General features: G+C 39.8%; 1 protein-coding gene and 1 pseudogene across 7 annotated transcripts in view; both read left to right on the forward strand.

Moving 5' to 3' along the window:
* IQGAP2 (IQ motif containing GTPase activating protein 2) overlaps positions 1-23,001 on the forward strand; it is a 289,377-nt gene that overhangs the window by 222,802 nt on the left and 43,574 nt on the right. For 5 of the 7 annotated variants that reach the window (XM_027604836.2, XM_027604837.2, XM_027604838.2 and 2 more), the window contains 5 exons: positions 1,062-1,232; positions 13,551-13,634; positions 14,797-14,868; positions 17,071-17,140; positions 21,255-21,463. In XM_027604836.2, the coding sequence (XP_027460637.1) occupies positions 1,062-1,232; positions 13,551-13,634; positions 14,797-14,868; positions 17,071-17,140; positions 21,255-21,463 (606 nt within the window). The remainder of the gene's footprint in view (positions 1-1,061; positions 1,233-13,550; positions 13,635-14,796; positions 14,869-17,070; positions 17,141-21,254; positions 21,464-23,001) is intronic. The other 2 variants (XM_027604841.2, XM_027604842.2) reach the window with 1 other exon arrangement.
* LOC113928787 lies at positions 15,905-16,535 on the forward strand (annotated as a pseudogene).

Genomic DNA, 23,001 nt, shown 5'->3' on the forward strand with positions numbered 1-23,001 from the left:
CAGTGCTACTTTGTAGAAAAATGAAACTGTAAAAACCAGGTGCTGTAGTTGAAAAGACCTATCTTTTTGGTCTTTGGACCTGTGAAGAAGCAGCATCAAAGGGTTATAATTCGGAGCCAACAATAGCTCCAGTGGTGTCCAAAGATGCCTTAGGAGTAACTTTGTGAAACTAAGCATCATTCTATTAGGATTATTAAAAAGTGGAAGATCTACACTGTTTAAAAAAATTATTTCTTCTAGACAGTCTAAAAGTACTGATTTCATGAATGTGAAAATGTCTTCTTTTGAAGGTTTTTAAGCATTTTTTATGATGTCAGTTTTAATTTTTTAAATTAGCCCCCCATTGATTGCAGTCACACCGGATGAGAGCATCAGCCATAGAAGTGAGTCCAGTCTTGGCTTGCATCTCTCAAAGAACATAAAAAGCAAACCCAGTTCGTAATCCACATACAGATTTTCACAGTCCCCCCTTCCTCCTTTTCCCTCGTTCATTCTCATTCAGACAGAGTTGCCCCTGTCTGGTCATGGTAGTGCTTGTCTCTCCTCTCCCACCCCCTTTCCTTCTGCCCCAAGTCTTTTATTTTCCCCCCAGTTTATTTTGAGCTCCTGGCTCTTTGCAGAGGTCTGCCTACTCTGACCTGGACAAGAAAGGGGGCAGAGGAGCCAGAAGACTTATGGCCACTGCAGTCTTTTCCTCGGCAGCCCTGGGGAGGGAGGAGGTGATGCATATGCATATTCATACTGTAATCATCCTTGTCCCGTTTACGTTCTGGAGCTCAGGCCTCACACCTGGTCCTTGCCGGCACCTCCACCTCCAGGTCCTGAGATCACTCAACCAAATTCTCAGAGCACTTCAGCACCAAGTTCAGAAGATTCCAAAAGCCTGTTGCTAGAAAGAAGCTAAGCCAGTTCATCCCTTGGCTCCGGTCAAATCTGTTTTTAAACCAGGCCAGAAAGAGTTACCCGTATCGTTTTCTCAGAGATATAATCTCCAGACGCTATTCTCTATGCTCCTTTCACCTGATGTGTGAAGTGTAACCATAAGAAATATCTCTTGCCAGGACACTGTTGAGAAAGTCACAACAGATTATGTTCGCAAGAAGATGTGGTCTGCGTCTGATGATTTGCTTCTTCGCCTTCAAGCCACAAGTGCAGGATCCCTTCTTAGGAAAGAGTACGAAGCTAGGAAATCATATTTGTATGAACAAGAAAAGCGTGTGGTCAAGATACAGGTATGTGAACCACCTACCACTGGTTAGAGCAAACTGTCCTATCCCCTGAAGATGCTTCATCGGATAGTATGACAGTCAACTACCAGCATTCTAATTAACAAATCTGACTGCAGATTTTTCCCTTAATCATTGCCCCCAAATCTGCTTTAGTAAGGCTCAGAGATGGGAAAGACGTTAAATGATTTTTCACCTTTGGAGACCATCAAGGGGCCCTGTGGACTCGCAAAGGTCTGCCTGCCACCAACCTAGTTGGAGCCAGAGGGACTCCTCAGATCGGAGTTGAAATCCTGTTTCTCTAAGAAGCTGGATCTCCTTGTGTCATCTACTTTCTAAACCGGGTGCTTTATGAATTGATTTTTTGGTGGCTAATGGATGTTGAGTGGCACCTGTTTCTATGTTCTTCTAGACAGAAAGAACAGAAGAGCTAATGAAATGGATTTAGCCTCTCCAAGAACATATTCTCCCTTACATACTCTTCATTTAGGCCTGCAGGAGAAATCCTCCTTTCCTGACTGGTTGGTTTTGAGCTGTTCTTAAGCTTGCATGACTACTCTGAACTTTCTGGTTGCCAGGAGAAGGACTGGCCAAATTTAGATGTTTTCTCCTCTGTATTTCGCTACCACCCTCTACCAACCACCATGCTGGCATGCAAAGGGCTGTGTGTCTTTTTTTGTGCATCGAAAGTGACACTGTTATTGACGGGAAGCATTTGGTGGGTTTTTGCATTGGCCAATACCTAAGAAATTTCCCACATGGAAGTTTTTAAGTTGAAGATTCGTCTTTTGTGATCATTGGTGTACTTACCTGCTTCCTTCACCTCACTATAATATTGTCCAGGGCAGGAAATAAGTTGTTTAAATTTTTATATTCTTGTGTCTTGTGTATGATAGGTGCTCAAATATTTGGATTTGTTCAGAACTTAAGATGTTAGAAGGCAGCAATGAGTAATTTTTAGAAGAAATTTCTTTCATAAGCCTGACAAAGAATTTTTATTAGCTGAACTAGAAAGTTTTCCACTTTATTCTTCTTTAAACAAATGGTAGGCAAAACATACAGGAAGTGGAAAAAAAAAAAAAAAAGCCTGAACATACGATCCTCTACACTGATGCTAGGGCTCTAATTTTACACAGAATTATAGATTGTCAGCCAACCTGACACAATTTGGACCAACCCTAAGCTGTCCAGTCTCGGGGCATGGAGCTGTGTTGTATTTGGAGGACATTCTTTGGAGCACACTGGTATAAAATCCATCTGATGTTGGGACCCAGGGCCGAAGTCATGAGAGGGCTTGGGAGAAGGGCAGAAGCAATTATCTGGAGCCTTTTTTCCTCCATCTTAGCCGAGCCAATAATATTGAAGAAGAAGCGATAGAACTGTGAAGTCGCCCTTCCTTCCTTTTTCTTTCCTACTCTTCTGAGGGTTTTCTAATGAGGAGGGCAGGAGGTGTAAGGGCAAGCTATAGACTGGAGATGAATACGTATTCAGCAGAAACTTGCTGACCCACAAAACCAGAAGACCATGAACCAAAGGGGATTATGCTACTCTCATTTTTTTGTCAGTGTGGCCAGTCTACCCTGAATTAGGGGAATGATCTGAAATATGAGGACTTTTCTATAAAAGAGCTCAATCTTCCTAGCTGGCTGAATGAGTCCCAGACACAGTAGTCTTTTTTTTTTTTTTAATGTTATGTTACTCCCCAGTAGTCTTTTTTTTATTATTATTATGTTAATCACCACACATTACATAATTAGTTTTTGATGTAGTGTTCCATGATCCATTGTTTGTGCGTAACACCCAGTGCTCCACGCAGAATGTGCCCTCGTTAATACCCATCACCAGGTGAACAATCCCCCCACCCCCCTCCCCTCTAGAACCCTCAGTTTGTTTTTCAGAGTCCGTCGTGTCATACTCACCAGTAGTCTTAACAAATTCAGAGAGAAGGCTCCCAGGCTGAGGCCAGCCACACCCCAGCTCCACCACCCTCGGTCTCCTCCCAAAGAACTGAATAGTAGTACAGAGAATATATGGCATCGTTAGCCAGTCCTCTGTCTCAGGACTTACGGAATATATCAGAAGGTACCCAAGGTGTCTCATGAGAAATTCACTGTCATTCATAGGATTTTCCCCCTGTAAGGTAAGGTGTCCTATCTCTCTCCCTGCAGAGAGAGAATCTCTTGAGAGCAGTGAGAGAGAAAAAGCCATACTATCTTTGAGCAGTGAGAAGACCCTGGTAACATCTACATTTACAAATGAGTGAGCCAGAAAATAATCTCAAACAAAAAGGAGTATTTTATGGGACGCCTGGGTGGCTCAGTTGGTTAAGCGACTGCCTTCGGCTCAGGTCATGATCCCAGGGTCCTGGGATGGAGCCCCGCATTGGGCTCCCTGCTCCGCGGGAAGCCTGCTTCTCCCTCTCCCACTTCCCCTGCTTGTGTTCCCTCTCTCACTGTGTGTGTCTCTCTCTGGCAATTAAATAAATAAATAAAATATTTTTAAAAAAGTATTTTATTGCGAAAAAAAGGAAAATGAATTTAAGTTGTAAATATACATTAAGTAAACTAATATTTAAGGACACTCTTAGTCCAGGAGACAGAAGAATTTTTATGCTGAAGCTCTTTCATGCTTTCAAGGAATTGAACAAGACATGGACTTAGTGAAAAAAGACAAAACATTGAAAGACAACTGATATCGAAAGAGGGAGAAAGAAATAGTGACATTATAGAATGTAGATGAACTCACGACAGCAGAATAACTGCAGCATGTGGACAGCTTGAGAAAACTCTCAAAGTTGAGGAAAAGAATAGATCGTTTGAAATGTCTTTTGCACCTGAAAATGATAATACTCATTTTGTGGCTGGGCTCTGAGAATCAAGTGGGATCAGTGACATAACAGACTTGGCACAGTGTGCAGCCCTTAGGTGCTCAGTAGTGTCAGCAATGAGGAGTTGATGGCCCCAAGGACAGAGAGCAGAGCCCACATTGGGATTGCTGTTATGATACGGGAAGACATCAGCAAAACTGAATGGGGAAAAATAGATAGCTGTGATTTTGTTTTGTTTTTTTTCCTTGAACTGAGGAATGCTGGAATGCCACTTCTTAGGAAAAATCATAATAGTGACAAACACCCAAACTTAGCCCTGGGAATTAGGGAATTACTGAACTTCAGAGAGTGCCACATGCATCCTGGCACAGAAAGAGAAGCAAGCTTCTCTGAAGCAACTTTCAGATGGCCCGGAGCAGCGGGAGAGTCTGCAGGTGGGGAGGAAGGGGGTGAACTGGTGGGACAGTCCTTCATCATGTTGGTTTAATGTAAGTGACTACTCTAGAAGATCAGTGGATTTTCTACCTTGAAGCTGAGAATGAAAAGAGATCAATGTTGAGGGCTTTCTTGGCTAAGAGACCACACAAGAATTTGTGCTTCAGAAGTTGGAGTTGGTAATTTGAATATTACTGTCCTGGATGCCCAATTACCAAGCAAGGCAACCAATTTAGCAAGCCAAATTTTCTAGAGATTAACAGTTATAAAATCTGTAAAACAGAGTAGTAACCTCTGAGGTCTAGATATTTTGAAAGAGTACTTTGTCAAATATGCATTACACAGAAAATATATTTATGGTAAGAAAAAAAAATAACAAAAAGATGGCTGTTATAAATTTTCCCACAAGTTCTTATACCAGTCAGAGAAGGAGATTGACACTTCTGTAAACACATTCTGTCTCTAATTGTCTGCAAAAAGCTGCCTTTGAATGGCTTTATGGCTTAAAATTTTGTCTCCTTTTGCATTTTCATCAATAACTCCTTTCTTCCAACTTTATACCCATGATCGTTTTTAATAAACAGCATCTAATTAGAGAAGCCTGCAATCTAATCAATCAATGTGATACAATACATTAATGAAAGAAAGAACAAGAACCTCTCCATAGATGCAGAAAAAGCATTTGACAAAGTACAGCATCCTTTCTTGATTAAAACTCTTCACAGTGTAGGGATCGAGGGTACATACCTCAATATCATAAAAGCCGTCTATGAAAAATACACAGCGAATATCGTACTCAATGGGGAGAAACTGAGAGCTTTTCCCCTAAGGTCAGGAACACGGCAGGGATGTCCACTATCACCACTGCTATTCAACATAGTACTAGAACTCCTAGCCTCAGCAATTAGACAGCAAAAAGAAATAAAAGACATCTGAATCGGCAAAGAAGTGAAACTCTTACTTTTTGCAGATGGTATGATGCTCTATGTGGAAACCCCAAAAGACTCCACCCCAAAACTGCTAGAACTCATACAGCAATTCAGTCAAGTGGTAGGATATAAAATCAATGCACAGAAATCAGTGGCATTTTTATACACCAACAAGACAGAAGAAAGAGAAATTAAGGAGTCAGTCCCATTTACAACTGCACCCAAAACCATAGGATACCTAGGAATAACTCTAATCAAAGAGGCAAAGGATCTGTACTCAGAAAATTATAGAATACGCATGGAAGAAATTGGGGAAGACACAAAGAAATGGAAAAACATTCCATGCTCATGGATTGGAAGAAAAAATATTGTGAAAATGTCTGTGCTACCTAGAGCAATCTACACATTTAATGCAATCCCTATCAAAATACCATCCACTTTTTTCAAAGAAATGGAACAAATAATCCTAAAATTTTATGGAACCAGAAGAGACCCCGAATAGCCAGAGGAATGTTGAAAAGAAAAGCAGAGCTGGCGGCATCACAATTCCGGACTTTAAGCTGTGTTACAAAGCTGTCATCATCAAGACAGTGTGGTACTGGCACAAAAACAGACACACAGATCAATGGAACAGAATAGAGAGCCCAGAAATGGACCCTCAACTCTATGGTCAACTAATCTTCGACAAAGCAGAAAAGAATGTCCAATGGAAAAAAGACAGTCTCTTCAACAAATGGTGTTGGGAAAATTGGACAGCCACATGCGGAAGAAAGAAAGTGGACCATTTCCTTACACCACACACAAAAATAGACTTAAAATGGATGAAAGACCTAAATGTAAGACAGGAATCCATCAAAATCCTTGAGGAGAACATAGGCAGCAACCTCTTCGACCTCAGCCGCAGCAACTTCTTCCTAGAGACATTGCCAAAGGCAAGGGAAGCAAGGGTGAAAATGAACTATTGGGACTTCATCAAAATAAAAAGCTTTTGCACAGCAAAGGAAACAGTTAACAAAACTAAAAGACAGCCAACAGAATGGGAGAAGATATTTGCAAATGACATATCAGATAAAGGGCTAGTATCCAAAATCTATAAAGAACTTACCAACTCAACACCCAAAGAACAACTAATCCAATCAAGAAATGGGCAGAAGACATGAACAGATATTTCTGCAAAGAAGACATCCAAATGGCCAACAGACAGATGAAAAAGTGTTCAACATCACTCGGCATCAGGGAAATCCAAATCAAAACTTCAATGAGATATCACCTCACACCGGTCAGAATGGCTAAAATTAACAAGTCAGGAAACAACAGATGTTGAAGAGGATGCAGAGAAAGGGAACCCTCCTACACTGTTGGTGGGAATGCAAGCTGGTGCAGCCACTCTGGAAAACAGTATGGAGGTTCCTCAAACAGTTGAAAATAGAGCTACCCTACGATCCAGCAATTGCACTACTGGATATTTACCCCAAAGATACAAATGTAGGGATCCGAAGGGGTACGTGCACCCCAGTGTTTATAGCAGCAGTGTCCACAATAGCCAAACTATGGAAAGAGCCAAGATGTCCATCAACAGATGACTGGATAAAGAAGATGTGGTGTAAACACACACACACACACACACACACACACACACACACACACACACTGGAATATTATGCAGCCATCAAAAAAATGAAATCTTGCCATTTGCAACAGCATGGATGGAACTAGAGGGTATTATGCTAAGTGAAATAAGTTAATCAGAGAAAGACAAGTATCATATGATCTCACTGATACGAGGAATTTGAGAAACAAGACAGAGGATCATAGGGGAAGGGAGGGAAAAATGAAACAAGATGAAACTGGAGAGGGAGACAAACCATAAAAGATGCTTAATCTCAGGAAACAAACTGAGGGTTGCTGGAGTGGAGGAGGGGTGGGATGGATGGAGTGGCTGGGTGATGGACATTGGGGAGGGACATACCTCTATGTCCATACCACTATACCACCACTATAGTATGGTGAGCGCTGTGAATTATGCAAGACTGATGAATCACAGACCTGTACCCCAAAACAAATAATACATTATATGTTAATTTAAAAAAAATTTTTTTTAAAGAAAAGCCTACAATCTCATGGCCTAGCACAGGAGTTCTATTAGCACTGAATAAGAAAAGCCAGTTCTGGTGGAACCAAAACTTACAAACTGAAAAAGAATGTGTAATTTTGATAAGTAAGAGGCATATAGTATTCTACTTCTAGACACCAAAATTTCTATACCCAGCAAAGTTGCCTTGGTTTGGGAGGGTAACAAAAAAATATATAAGTGTAGAATGATTCCAGAGAAATCTACATAACCAATAATGAGATGAAATATAAAGTGAAATCTCCAGGAAAATCCTGTTGTTGAGCATTGAATCCTTAGTACATAAAAAAATAGTACAGAATGGATAAATGGGTTCATTCTACCAATATAAGAATGCATCAATATTCCCATCAGCCTTTACTATGACAGATTATTCAGAAGGTTTGTGAATCTGAGCTAATAAGATTAATAGTGTTTCTGGAGTTTAGATAATTCCAGAAAAGCAGAAGAAAGAACTTGAGCTAGTACTAATACCTTATTTGCTTTTCAGTTTGGATTTAAAAATGGGGTGTGTATATATACATATATTTTTCAAGTTTCCGTGCTTTAAAGTGTGACCCACAAAAACATAGGAAGCACCAATGAGACCCATCACAATGAATGTGTTACTAGTAAACTTGCCATGGAATCCAGTAACCCACCGTCAGGGTCCCCTTCCCCTAGTCTCTGTAGCCATCAGGACACTTTTGCAAGCAGTTGTTGATGACATCAGAGATCAGTTTTTTCCATGATCTCAGAAATGCCACACCGAGAGATCCCATGGTGGCATTTTCTAAATGGGCCATCAACTAAAAATCCTGTATCTTCACTTAGATCTTTATTACTTGAAATGTAGAGCATATACTAACACTGTCATTACCTGGAACCCCCACCCACACCCACTAAATTCAAATCTGCATTTTAAAAGACCCTCTGATGATTTTGTATACATATTACAGTTTGAGAAGCACTGTAAAGCTCACTCCAGTTTTAAATCCTCAATAATTTACCTTCCTGTATAATTCTTTATCATCATAGCTTAAAAGAGAAAAACACGTGCTCATTTCAATAGTTAGTGCAAAGGCAGCTGATAAAGTTCCAGACCCATTTCTGAATTTTCTGTAATCATTACACTGAGGTTTTAGTTCATTCGAGGAGATTGGCATCTTTACAATAATGAAGTTTCCAGTTCCATAATCAGTATATCTCTCCATTTATTAATCTTTCCCACCATATAGCATTAAATTTATTCCTGTTTCTTAGGTTTACTCCATTAGTTATTTTTTGCTATCATGAATGTCATCTTTTTTCTGTTGTATTGTTTCTTTTTCACATGCAGAAAATTAATCAAGTACATATATACATTTTATAACTAATCACCTGGAAGAACTCAGTTTTAATAATTTTTCAGGTGGCCCTCTTGAATCATAACTACTTTTTACATTTCTGAGTTTTTTAATCTTGTAATCTGTCAAGGAATAAATTCATATGGCCTTAATAGTTTAGGAAACTCTAAAACATTGGATACTTAAAAACTATTTGGGCTTGACTTCCACTTCTGGGAAAACAGAATACAGCTACTTTTCCCTATTCTTTCCTCTAAGTACAGCTAAAAGCCCCAGACATTATTTGTAAACAAACATAACACTGTGAAAATGGAGAGAGGAAAGGCAGACAGGCTTGGGAACCTTGAGACCCAAGGAAGGACAAGGAGGTGAGTTCTGTGGTTTTCTTTTAGCTTCATATATCTCAGACTTGTTGCTGCAGAGGCTGGCAAAATGGAAATGCCAGTGGGTGCAGGCAGAAACTCCAACAAAAGCCTGCTATCTGTAGCCAAAGGACGAGGAAAGGTGCAGCCCAGAAAGACAAAACTTTTAGACAATAACCACTCTACTCTAGCCAAACAGCACAGGAAAAAAAAAAAAAAAAACTGTGACCCCCATACCACTCATGCCACAAAGTCGAGAGCTTGGCCTTCCACCCTCATAGACTCTAACAACATAGCCAGATACCCACAGAGCCTGAACTTCCATGCTGACAAACGTAATGTGGCATCCCTCCCTTTCCTTGCTAGGTGGTGTCAAAGAAGGCATGGTGGAAAGTCAGGACTTTGATGACAACCCAGTAGTAATGAGGCCACCTGCTGGCAAAGCCTTCTGCTATCAGTGGAAGGCACATGAGGAGTAGTAACACAGCCCTCCTGGGCAGAGTGGAATTGGCACAGCCTTGGGGGATAGTTAGAGCTCCCAGCTCCCATGCAGCAGTAATAAGCAGCCCCCACCTCAGATATCAATAGAGGCTAGGTAGAAAACCTGAACTTACACCCCTCCTTGCCAGTAATGAGGCAGCACCACCACCCTGTTCTCTTGCCAGAACAATGTCAGAGAAAACCGCCTAGAACAGGTTAAATAAGATCCAGAGTCTTATTAGTCATCACATAATAATCCAATTTGTCCACATTTCAATCAATAATAAACATTTCAAGAACCAAGACAATTAATAGATGCCAATATGGGGGCGCCTGGGTGGCTCAGTCAGTTAAGTGTCTACCTTCGGCTGGGGTCATGATCTTAGGGTCCTGGGATCAAGCCCCATGTTGAGCTCTCTGCTCAGCAGGGAGTCTGCTTTTCCTTCTCACTCTCCCTCTATGTTCTCCCCGACACACACAAATAAATAAATAAAATCTTAAAAAATATATATGCCAATTCAGATGACAGAGATGTTATAATTTAGCTGACAAAGATTTTAAAGCTGCCATGTTATATGTTATAGTAAGCAATTATGAACACACTTGAAACAAAGGAAAAAATATAAAGTCTCAACAAAGAAATAGAAGATAGAAAAAAAAATTTTAGAACTCAGTCATAGAACAACATATAAAAAAACTGAATGGATGGACTCAACAGCAAAATGAAAGGAACACAGAACCAAATTAGTGAACTAGAGAATAGAATGATAGAAATTACTATATCTGAACAACCGAGAGAAACGATTGAAAAAACAATGAACAGAGCCTCAGGGCATCTGTGGACCATAAAAAAAAATTGAATGTTTGTGTCATCAGAGTTTCAGAGGAGAAGAGAAAGGGGGAAGTACTGAAAAAGCCTGAAATAAATAATGTCTGAGAAGTTTCTGTGTGTGGTCAGAGACACAGAACCACAGATTCAAGAAGCTGAGTAAACCCCAAGGAGGATAAATTCAAAGAAATGTACCCAAAGATGCATCACAAACTTCTGAAAACAAAAAAAAATTTTTTTAATCTTTAAAACAATGAAATAGAAATGACAGCTTAGCTATGGGGGGAAAACAGTTCTCATGACAGAAGATTTTTCATAAGGACCCGTGCAGATGAGGAGGAATGGCACAACACGGAAAGTAAAGAACTCTCCCAACAAAGTATTTGTTATCCACTGAAAATATTCTTCAGGAATGAAGAGGAAATCAAGGCATTCTCAGATGAAGAGGAAAATTAATAGAACTTGTAAAGTTCTATTGTAAAGAACTAGCATACCTGCCCTAAAAGAATAGCAAAGAAAGTTCTCTAAACAAAAAAGAAAATGATAAAAGAATTCTGGAAAACCGGGAAGAAAAGGAAAAACAAAGTAAAATTGTGAGTAAACATATTTTCCTTCTACTCTTGAATTTCTTTAATTATGTTTGACAGTTGAAGTAAAAATTTTAACACTGTCTTATATGGTACTAAAATGTATATAGACAAAATACAATTGTATTATAAATGGGATAGGTATGTGCAGGAAAGTAAGGTTTGCTGGAGATTAAAGTATAAATAAAAATGAAGAGCAGTTTTTATCAGTCAATTTGGACAGCATCAATCTTTTTAATTTTTGTCAGTTCAGTGAAACCTTGGGGAAAGAAATGTCTATCATACACTCTTTGGAGGGCAATTTGACAGTAGCTATCCATTTTAAATGTCAACTATTGAGCCAATAATCTCCCATCTATTAACCTGTCTTGATGAAATAATCCATACAAAATACATAATAATGTGTGTATAAGGTTGTTTACAATAAGAGTATATATGCATATCCCTATGTTTGCCCATTTCAGAGAATACATAGCAAAAAATTAATAGTGTTTTTGTAGAGTAGCTAAATCAAAGTAGGGGTAGGTACATAGGCATATTTTACTTTACACCTTTTCTCTACTATATCCTAGTACATCATCTTCTAGGCATTGAGTACAGATTCTTTGCATAGAAATAGATATTCCTTGTGTTTTTCTTTTTTTCTTAACAGGTCATATCATAGTATTTGTGGCAAACTACAATTTCCTTGTTTTCTTTGCATTGTATCTTGGAGATCCTCTTGCTCCTCAAGACACAGAACATTGCTGTAGTCAATATATGTGACCCTATTTCATTCTTCGTAACTGCCAGGTAGCATCCCTCACTAGGAGTGCAATTGCAGTTGATCTGTTAACCCATTTGTAAAGATTCTGCTCTATGCACATGTTTAGTATTACAAGCAGTGCTGCAGCAAAAACCCTTACATATATTTCTTCTGTCGTGGTGCCTTTCTTAGGCTAGATAGAAGAAAATTAGAAATACTAGGTGAAAGACTAAATAATGTTAAATCTGATATTGGTAAATTCCCTCAAAAAGGCTGTATTCCTTTGTACTTTGCCTGAACCCCACTCTCCCATCTTTGCTATTTTATTCACTGCTTGACAAGTGGATAATGTAACAACTTACCCAAAGTTATTCTGAGTGCTGCCCAAGGCTCCCTCAAGGTTATAGCCTTCCCACATTGTTTGTAGATGGTCTTACATTTTTGTAGATGTTGGTTCTGTGGTTTCCTCTTGAAGTCCAATTCTAGTCCTCTTGAAGTCTAATTCTACCTTCTGTCTTCCAGGATCCCTCAGAGTTGTTGATCCATAGGCTTTCTTTTCTAACACGATAGTGAATAGCTTTAAAAGCCTATTTGTGAGATGCTACCATTAGGGGGAACTCTATTATTTTTGGAGTTTCCTGTGAGTTTCTAATTATTTCAAAAAGAAGAAAGTATTTTTTAAAATACTTTGTTATTTCTAAGGATTTTAATTGAGAGGAGAAGTCTGGAACAAGTGCTTAGTTGATCATTTTTTTACTGTACTATTTTGTTTTGAATCATTACAAGACATATTTTTTTAAATGGTAATAAATTTCCACGTGCCTTTTTTTTTAAAAGAATGGATGAGGTAGATTGACATATGTAGACATGAAATTTATAAAAATAATTTGATTTTTTGTATTAGTCCTTTTTAACAAGAAACTTGTATTTCATTTCTAACATGAAAACAAAACCAGAGAATTGAAGTGAGTTACAAAGTTAAGTTTCAATAAAAAGATTCTCAAAAATGAATTGGAATAAACTTAAATTAGTTTTGTATTTAATCATTCTAAAGATACCAGTTTGTGTCTAGTTTTTGTAAATGTCACCTATAAAAGTTCTCTTTAATGGGGATAACCTAGTAAAGCTTTGTTGATGAAACATCACCAAACTTCATGTAGAAATAGATAAGATAATAAATGATCAATCACAGCACTCCTTTTTTCAGGGATCCAGAGTTACAAATTAATCAAGCATTTATCTTCCTTGGTCTGGGCCATCCATGGTGGGTCACTTGCTGGAGTAAAGATACTGGTCATTACTTTGAAGCATCTTCTGTTGTTAACCACATGATAGCAATACTCAGTTCACCTCTTTGTATGTTTCAGAGCAATTCCATTTTATTATTACTTCTTGTCACCCAGAGCCTTGGTAAAATTAAGCTTTCAAATGGGAAACTGGGCTTCTACGTGGTAAATGTGCTTTCCCAAGTTTGGGATAAGCTGTGAGCTCGTACATGCTGTTCAATATAATGTCCACCTCCCAGTGAGAGTGTCCACGTGCTATTTGGAAGGGAGGGCCCCTGGCAGTGTTCCAACTCAGTATCTCCTGAGATGTACTCTGTTCTTGTGCTTTCTAAAATTAAGTGGGAAACTGTTACACACAAGTAATTCTGTTATTTGCTCTTTCCCACAGGCTTTTTGGAAGGGACATAAACAACGGAAAGCATATTCGCGCAGGCGGCAAATGTTGATTGATAATACTGATTCCATTGTGAAGGTAAACATCCCTTCCTACCTTATCCAGTGCTTGACTTAAACCTTTCTCTTCATTTTAGTTTTGCTCCTGGAATACAGATTATAAAAAGAATACATAAGAGTCTTGAAGTCAGAATTAAGTCCCAGGTTTGAGTCCCACGTCCATTACTCAGCTGATCATCTTCAAGTCTGTTAAAACACCGTACCTGGCTCAGGTCCTTTACGTGGTTTTGCGAATCAGATGTGCAAGTATTTCATAACCTGTAAATGCTCTTTCTCTAGGAAATCCAAAATGATTATTTAAGCTCTGAGGGAAAACAGTGTTATTTCACGTGCATCTTAACCATATTTGCTAATAATATTTACAAAACTTAACAGTACAAAACCTTAGTTGTTAGGCAAATGTAAAACCAGTGACAAGAAGTAGAACTAAATTAGGACCTGTATGTGGGAGGTGAGCAGGTCTAACCCAGCTCTGGATCCAGGCTGATGGCTCTGAGTTTAGAAAAAGAAAAGGCCCTGGGGTGCCTACTGCCCAATGCTAAAACCCAGAGGACTGCCCAGAAATGAACTTGCAGACAATGTGGAAGTCCAGATTAGAGTTGGAATAGCAGGGCTGGAGAGAGATTGGGATCAAATGAAATTAATTCAAAGGACCTTTTAAACTGTGAAGGCATTGAATAACATCATCTAGATCCATTGTGCTCCTTAGTAATGTGCTGTGCTTGCCATGGATCACAAGCCTGTTGTCTCGGAAAACTGTAGGTCCCAATTGGCCCCTCATGAGAACTCTGGACATGGTTTCCTGTAAAGACCTAAAGGATCCTGGATGCCTTTAAGATATGCTGGAAGAAACCCTGGACTTGGTTTTTGATTCCCTGACCTATTGCAACTGTCAGCAAAATGCCTTGCCCTCTTGGTTTTTATTTATTGAGATGAAAGCAAAATGGTACAAAGCTACATTACCTTCCCCACCAAAAGGTATAAAATGCTTTGAACCTCTAGGAAAAAAGCAATGAAAGAAGTAGGAGATGAAGGTGAGGCTTAGGATGTTAATTATTTGGTGGGCTGCTCACTTTTACTTTTTTATCAAAAGACCAATGCTATCTTTAGAAAGACTGTGTGGAAAGATATTAAAGGTTGTTTAGTAATTGCCTTGATTTCTCCATTTAACTCTTTTTTAGATTCAGTCCTGGTTCCGGATGATAGTAGCACGGAGGATATACCTTGCACGACTGCAGTATTTCAGAGATCATGTAAGAGACACGCAAGTGGATTTTCACCGTGGTTGAGAATGAGCGGAATGAATGCTTTGTTGAATGTTAACATTGAATGATTTCTATTAAATGGTGGAAATGTTTTTAGAAAAGAACCAAGTAGAAGACTGATAGTGTATTGTATATATGTTGGCTGCATGGTGTTCCTATCTAGTCTTTGTATTAAATAGAATATTTTGTCAGTTCAGGAAGAGAAAATGCAATGTCTTCTTTCATAAATTTTTTTCATGCACTTGCTTCCTTTTGTCCTAAGACACACACCAAAGCTTTTAGTTGGGTTAAGTGATATTGTCATATCTCCCCAGCTGCCTTTGGCTCAAGTTCGGAAACATCAATTCGCTTAGTTGGATGGACAGTTGCAGTCTATACATCAGTAACCTAACATATTTTTTTAAAAGTCCGGAGCTAAATGGTGGGAATGAACAGTAGGAGGAAACAACAGGTCTTAAGAATTCAATGTGATAATATTTGGAGGCTTACTTTTTTTTATTCAGAACTCATGTTCAGAGTGAGACTTCACTATTTAGGACTGCATAGGAAATGTGTGAGAAGAAACGGATGTGGACTAGTAATGCCAAAGAGAAAAGATTCCAGATGAGAATTTTCCAGCACTGTTTGTAAAGCTTTTCTAACTGCTAACTGATAAACTTAAATAGAGGCCCACAGGAAGAATTTTTTTCAGGATCTTTAAAGAATAGATAAGTGAACATAGATGGAATCATCTAAATTTGGGGCTAAAATTCTTTTCCCTTTTAGATCTCTTTATAAACAGTCCCATACAATCTTGTCAATACTTTTAGCTAACTTAGCTGACCCTTTCTCTGCAAAGAAAATGCAAAAAATAAACATTGAGCGCACTCCATCTAAATATTGCCAGTTCTAAATAGTTTTTGTTCTTAAAAAAAAAAAAAAAAGATTTTATTTTTGAGAGTGTCTAGTGAGGGAGGGAGGGAGCCACGAGTCCTTCACTAGGGAAACACCAAAGACTGGCTTGTAGGAAAAACCAGTAGAAGCCATGTTTTGAAGACCTGTATTAGAGGCATTGCATGAGTTTGTAAGATGTGAGTCTGAAATAGCCAGCAGCTTGGTTCTTGAAAGATCTCTGAACCATGTGCAGATACTTGAGCAAGTGGGTCGGGACCCTGTCATGAAACAGGTGGGAGGGGAAAAACTAGTCACAGTATCTTCTCTAGCAGCGAATGAGATGTGGCGGTCAGGGGAGAGTGAAGCACACCAAATGGGTGATGTCAGGCAGAAGACAACATGGCACAGAATATCAGTATTCCAACCAGGCATGGTGTATCACCATGTGGTGTATCGGTATGTGGAATGGGGTCCCAAATTTATGGGGAAAGGAAAGGAGACTATGGTGAATACACAGATGAAAATAACATGAGGTGACAAGCAACAACAGTCAATAGCTGATAACATATTCTGAGTGACCAGGGGCACCTGGGCGGCTCAGCTAACTGAGCGTCTGACTCTTGATTTCAGCTCAGGTCAGGTCATGTTCTCAGTGTGGTGGGATTGAGCCACGCATCAGGCTCCATGCTCAGCAGGGAGTCTGCTTGCGATTTTCTCTCTCTCTAACATGAATAAATTAATTAATTAAAATTCTGAGTGACCAGACCAAAGACAAGGCATAGAGCGGATGGTTCTTCCTTGGCCATTGTTTAGTACAGTCTCATTTCCAAATCATGTGTAGTCTTTATAGTTCCTAAGGACAAGAATTAAAATATTCTTTTATATAAAATGAAAAAAAAACATTTTAAGTAATCTCTACACCCAAACGGGGCTCAAACTTAAAACTCTGAGATCAAGAGTCATATGCTCCACCACCTGAGCCAGCCAAGTGCTCCTAAATAATGTCCATTCTTTTTTTTTTAAAGATTTTATTTATTTATTTGAGAGAGAGAGAATGAGAGATAGAGAGCACGAGAGGGAAGAGGGTCAGAGGGAGAAGCAGACTCCCTGCTAAGCAGGGAGCTCGATGTGGGACTCGATCCCAGGACTCCAGGATCATGACCTGAGCCGAAGGCAGTCGCTTAACCAGCTGAGCCACCCAGGCGCCCTAAATAATGTCCATTCTTAAATACTGATAGTTCTTAAGTAGTTCTGAATTCTACAGTTGTGGAATAGATGGGCCTTGGGAAGATCATGACTGGTCTCATTCTTTTGCAGAAAAATGAAATTGTGAAAATTCAGTCACTACTGAGAGCAAACAAAGCTAGAGATGACTACAAAACATTGGGTAAGTAGGAGAACAGATCTTCCTCCACTAACAATGGGGTTACGTCCTAATAAACCCATCATAAGTTGACAATATCCTAAGTCGAAAATGCATTTAACACACCTAATAGATGGAACATCATAGCTTAGCCTGGCCTGCCTTAAGTGTGCTCAGAGCACTTATATTAGCTTACAGTTAGGCAAATCACCTAACACACAAAGCCTATTTTATAGTGAAGGGTTGAATATCTCATGTTACTTATTGAATACCACACTGCAAGTGAAAAACAGAATGGTCGTAAGCATATGGGTTGTTTACCCTGGTGATCACATGGCTGTCAGGGGCTCTGGCTCACTGCTGCTACCCAGCATCGGAAGAGAGCATCCTATGGCATGATGCTAGCCTGGGAAAAGATGCAAATTCAAAATTCAAAGTACTTTTCTAATTGAACGTGTATGGCATTTGCACCATCATGAAGTCAGAACATCGTAAGTCGAGGTTTTGCTTGCTGGGGATCATCTGTATTCTGAAACAAAGTATGGGTTCCTTATAAACAAGGCAAAAACAAAAACATCTTAGTCACTTTAGAGGCCGGTCCAGGAACAGAAGTTGACCATTGTTTCCAGTGAGTTTTGACCATCTCAGACCCCAGGTTCTGAACTGGTGCATAAAGGAACATTGATGGCAGGAAATGGGCCTTCCTGTTATAAGTGAAAGGGGTAGGTAGAGGGGATATGATTTCTTCAGAAAGAATGGAGTTGGTATAAATGCTGATGTTTTTATATTAAATTTGAGCTAGAGTCAGAAATCTAATGCAGAAGAGCCAGAAGATAAGCTTATATTTGAACTGTTTAATCTGTTTTGTTGGCCTACAATTTTTTCCCCTCATTTTAGGAATAAAACATGTTTGTATAAGAAATTTTGGAAATGTGAATAAGAAGGAAAAAATATGAATAAGAAGGGAAAAAGCTCATCTCCCAAAGATGACTATGAACATCTTCCTATAATTTCATTCTAGACTTTCCATGGTCCCTATAGTTTTTAAAATATTTTTTATTATAATGCTAATATATGCCATTTTTAGAAAGTTTTAAAACAGCAAAATAAAATAAAAATCACCCAGAAATAACATTGACATTTTGCACTATTTACAATCCCCACTTTGCATAGGTTCTTCTGTTCTTTACAAAGTGAACATCTTTTTTTTTATATGCTGAATTTTTAACATTCTTACTACTATCACAAGAACATGTGATAAATTAAGAACTTGCTGATAAACTTACTAGTATTGCACAAGCTTTTTAAATATTTTGCTTAGGTCATTCCAAATTAGTTTTGAGAGGGTAAAGAAAAATCATGACTTGTGCATCTTAGTCATGAAAATGGCCATTATACTGTGTCTACCTCTGTCTTGCTTCTTCTCATTTTTTGGAGGAAGTCAAAGTTGAGTAATGTAACCAGCACAGTGCCTAGGAAGTAGTTTAGCTAGTGCCGTTTATTGCCTAAAGTCCATCTGAGTTTTGAGATGAAATATATGGCTCAAGAAAGGTCTTCCCTGGTACTTGTTAAGGAAAAACCTCAGGAAGATTTAGAGGCCAGGTTCTGCCTCCAGCCTGCAGAATGTATTGGAGTACACATCGTTCTGCTGGATTCCAGAATTCCCCTTGCAAGCCAAGTAAGGAAAGGCCAGCTAGTCTTTTCAGGGCCACACTTGTCCATTGTTGAATTAATGAGATTCATCTCTCAGTTGGTGGATACCTTTAAGTATTTTACAAGAAGGCTAAATAGGGATTTTGTTTTCTGAGCCCTAACACACTAAAACAGGTTTGCTACTGCCTTTGCTCACCAAAGACAATTTAAGAATAAATTTTCCAAATGAACACAGGCTGCTTTTTGTTTCATTCTAGGTAACATGTTTTTGTGGTCAGTTGGGGGGATGCTTTTCACTTGCTTACATTTTTTTAAATTGTTATTTATTGGGGAGAGAAAGAGCGTGAGAGTAGGAAGGGGCAGAAGGAGGGGGAGAGAGAGAGAATCTCAAACAGACTCTGCACTGAGCACCAAGCCCGATGCAGGGCTTGATCTCATGAACCTGAGATCATGACCTGAGCCAAAATCAAGAATCGGACACTTAACCACGTGAGCCACCCAGGCGCCCCTTTACAGTTTTTTTAATTACAAGACAAAAGAAATTTCAATTAAAAAATCCAGGTGATTTTATATTAAAGCATAGAAGGTAGATAGAAACTATGTTAGTAACTTAGATCTAAGCTGCTCTGGGCTTTAGCAAATAGGGTGGTTTTGTTCTAACTGAAACGTAAATTTTCATTTCTTTCTCAATTCACCATCTTCGTAAGACTAAGGCATTTTTTTTAAAGATTTTATTTATTTGAGAGGGAGAAAGAGAGAGAGCATAAGCAGGGGGGAGAGGGAGAAGCAGACTCCCCACTGATCAGGGAGCCCGACATGGGGCTTGATCCCAGGACCCTGAGATCATGACCTGAGCAGAAGGCAGACGCTTAACTGATGGAGCCACCCAGGCACCCCAAGACTAAGGCAATCTGGAAAAAAAAAGTCACTTTTATTAGCCTGTCATCTCCATTTTCACCCATTCCTTCTGGAAGGGCTTTGAGTACCTTCAGACTTGGAAGTTGCTGCAACTGTGATATGGCCACTTGTCAGTGCTGACTATCACATTAGGTGATTCTCTGAAATTAAAATACCCCAAAGTGATTCTCAGCCTGTCACAAGCCTACTGTTGACAGAGGAAATATTAAATTTGGGTCATAATAATTAGCAAAGCTAAAATACTAATTGGTTTCTAACATGTTTATTGGCACATACAGAAATGAGCAATCCTTAGGAGCAGAGAGAGAGAATTTGAGACCAAATGAGCTGGCTCGTGTTCTCCCAGCTTAGCTACATACACATGAGCTCTGGAGCATCACTCAGGCTTTTTCTGAAATGGCCATGTCATTAGCAATATCCTTGTTAGAAACGGTAGAAAATAAATTCACATGTGCTTCAGTGATCAGGAAAAGAAGGGTTCCAAGAGCCAAAGTAATTTCTCCAATAAAACCCGTCAGAAGTGGCAAAATACTAATATAGATGCCTCTAGATTTGGTTGTTCATGTGGGGTTCATGCTGTTAGTCCTTTGTGCTGTTGGTTTAACTCTTTTTATTTCTTGAATGTCAAAACACCCCAGAACCAAGCTGGAAGTAAAAAGAAGATGGATTAGGGACTCAGTGTAAAGGAGAGGATGGTGATGGAAGTCACCACAATGGGGCTGAGCTTTTTCAAGTCATCTTCGTGTTGTTGACTGTAATCATTCATCCCTGAAGGTCCAGATCATTTATTCTTACACTGACCCAGTGTTCACTAAAACACCTTAACAGATGTATTTTTTGTGAAGTCAGAGTGCCAGGGAATTAAAGCATAATTAATGTTCAAAGCACGGAGGGGAAACTCTTGTAGAATTTAGAAACCCCTCTCAACAGCTGAGGCTGGCCTCCTAGGTTCTGAGGGCCCTCACGTGGTCTGTGCTGAAAGGACAAGGCAAATTTCAATTTCTAGAATCCTTTTATTTGTGCCACACAGAATGCGCATTCCATTTGTCATTCCATTGGCTCCTGTCTGGTCTTACAGGTCTCCCCTCATTGACTTTTTCTAATTCACCTTTCACCTAATTCCTGCTCTCTCCCCCCCATGGTCTTTTGGGCTGAGAGAAGCCACTTTCTGTTTCCTCCAGCAAGAACAGAAACCGCTTCTCTGGCTCAGCCGCAAGGTCTCAGAAATAACTCCGTCAACGCGCATTCCCAAGTGCCCCATCAATAAGGCACAGATAGGTAGAACTATCTTCTCCGTGGCAGCGTCCTGGAAGCAGTGTGGGAGAAGACTGATAAATGAGAATTAGATAACGAGAAAACAGACCAGATGGCATCGGTGATGTGCGGTTATTTACATGATCAGGTTCCCTGTCCGGATTTGATGTGGGCAGAATGAGTCACTCCTGTGACCAAGTACTTCCGTTGCTATATTTTTATAGTAATGCTTTAGTGAAATACCTGATTCCTCTCCTATTGATGATAGTTCCAAACATGCCTAATTAAAGCATGCCTCTTCCTTTCCCTGCAGTTGGCTCGGAAAACCCACCGTTAACGGTGATCCGAAAATTTGTACACCTACTGGACCAAAGTAACTTGGATTTCCAGGAAGAGCTGGAGGTAGCTCGGTTAAGAGAAGAAGTGGTGACCAAGATCAGAGGCAACCAGCAGCTCGAGAAAGACCTGAACTTGATGGACATCAAGATCGGGCTCCTGGTGAAGAACAGGATCACACTGGAGGTCAGTGATGTCTGTGGGGCCTCTGGCTCCCAGAAGAGAGAAGGGGCCCTTGTATTTGCCCGCAACACCCTTGTCCAGCTAAACTCATCAGGAATCCAGGATATTGTTGTCCAAATTCACTGACCATCTTTCTCATGGTTCTCAGACCTGCAAAATTTTAGGCCTCCGCCCCTTAAAACATATTTTGTAAGACTTCTTTACCCTTCTGAAATGAATAGTATATGAAACAAAGCCTACTTGCATATGTACCTTCACAATGAGGCTAAGGCCTTTCCGTGAATATAAAAAAGTCACTGATAATAAAAGCATGGTTTTCAAAATGAAAATATGTGGGCCCAGTGCCCTTGGAAGATGTGATCAAGTTTCCTGAGGCTTGAGCCTCTTCCCAGAGTACCCACACTGAACAAAGTACTAATAGCTGCAGATGAGACTGATGCTTGCGAGTGGGGGAGACTGTCAGTGATTTCATTTTCAGAGTGGAAAACAACTCTTTGTAAAGTTAAGAATAAGCCCGTCGCTCTCCGCCCCCCCCCCCGCCCCCACAGAATTGCAGTCCTAGGAAAGTCCGGGTATGTTAGAATTGGGGAGAAATGTATCTTGCTTCTATCTGATAAAAGCAATTAGTTTTTAGGCTCAGATAATTACAGAATTTCGACCTACATGAATGACCAGCAGGACATTGAAAAATCTAGCTGTGCAAAACGTGGAGAATTTATACAGGACTGTCCTACAAATTGCAGGACAGCAGAACATCCCTGCCCCTACCCACTAGAAACCAGTAGTAGCTTCCAGTTCTTAGGATGTTCAAAACAAAACAAAACAAAACAAAACAAAAAAACACCTTTACGGCATGCCTGGTGGCTCAGTCAGTTGGAGGTCCAACTCTTGATTTCAGCTCAGGTCATGATCTCAGGGTCGTGAGATCAAGCCCTTCATCAGGCTCGGCGCTCAATGCAGGGTCTGCTTGAGATTCTCTCTCTCCCTCCCTCTGCCCCTCCCCCCACTCACACATACACACACTCTCTCTCTCCTTAAATAAAAAAATTCAATCTTTAAAAAAACAAACACCTTTACACATTTCCAAAATGGCCCCTACAGAGTGGACTGCCCCCAAAACAGCCTCTAAGTAACTAATGCTATAGTTTTGTATCTGTGTGAAAACTGCTCATTTCAGAGCTCTCTCAAACCATGTGAAAAGTTTCATTTTTACCCAAGAAAGGAGATTGGTGGTGTAAGAGGTCTCTCCATGTCCCTGTTCCAGTGCCACATCAGTTTTCAGAAAACGGATAGGTTGGGAGGGGCATGGGAAGCTAACCTGGAAACTCCAAGAAAGCTACCATGGGTCAAACATAGAGTGCCATCTGCCACAGACTTGAGTCTGTGGTTCTGGAAAACTGGGAAATGCGCGGCTCAGGAGGCCAGCAGAGAAGTGGATGTGAATGCCCCACTCTTGTCCCTGGCCCTCAGAGAGAAATAGTGAAATAGTGCACAGAAAATAAGGAAAATAGAGCAGTTTATAAAAGAGGAAATGATGGTCT

This window comes from Zalophus californianus, chromosome 5 (genome assembly GCF_009762305.2).
Source record: "Zalophus californianus isolate mZalCal1 chromosome 5, mZalCal1.pri.v2, whole genome shotgun sequence".
NCBI classification, from domain to species: domain Eukaryota; kingdom Metazoa; phylum Chordata; class Mammalia; order Carnivora; family Otariidae; genus Zalophus; species Zalophus californianus.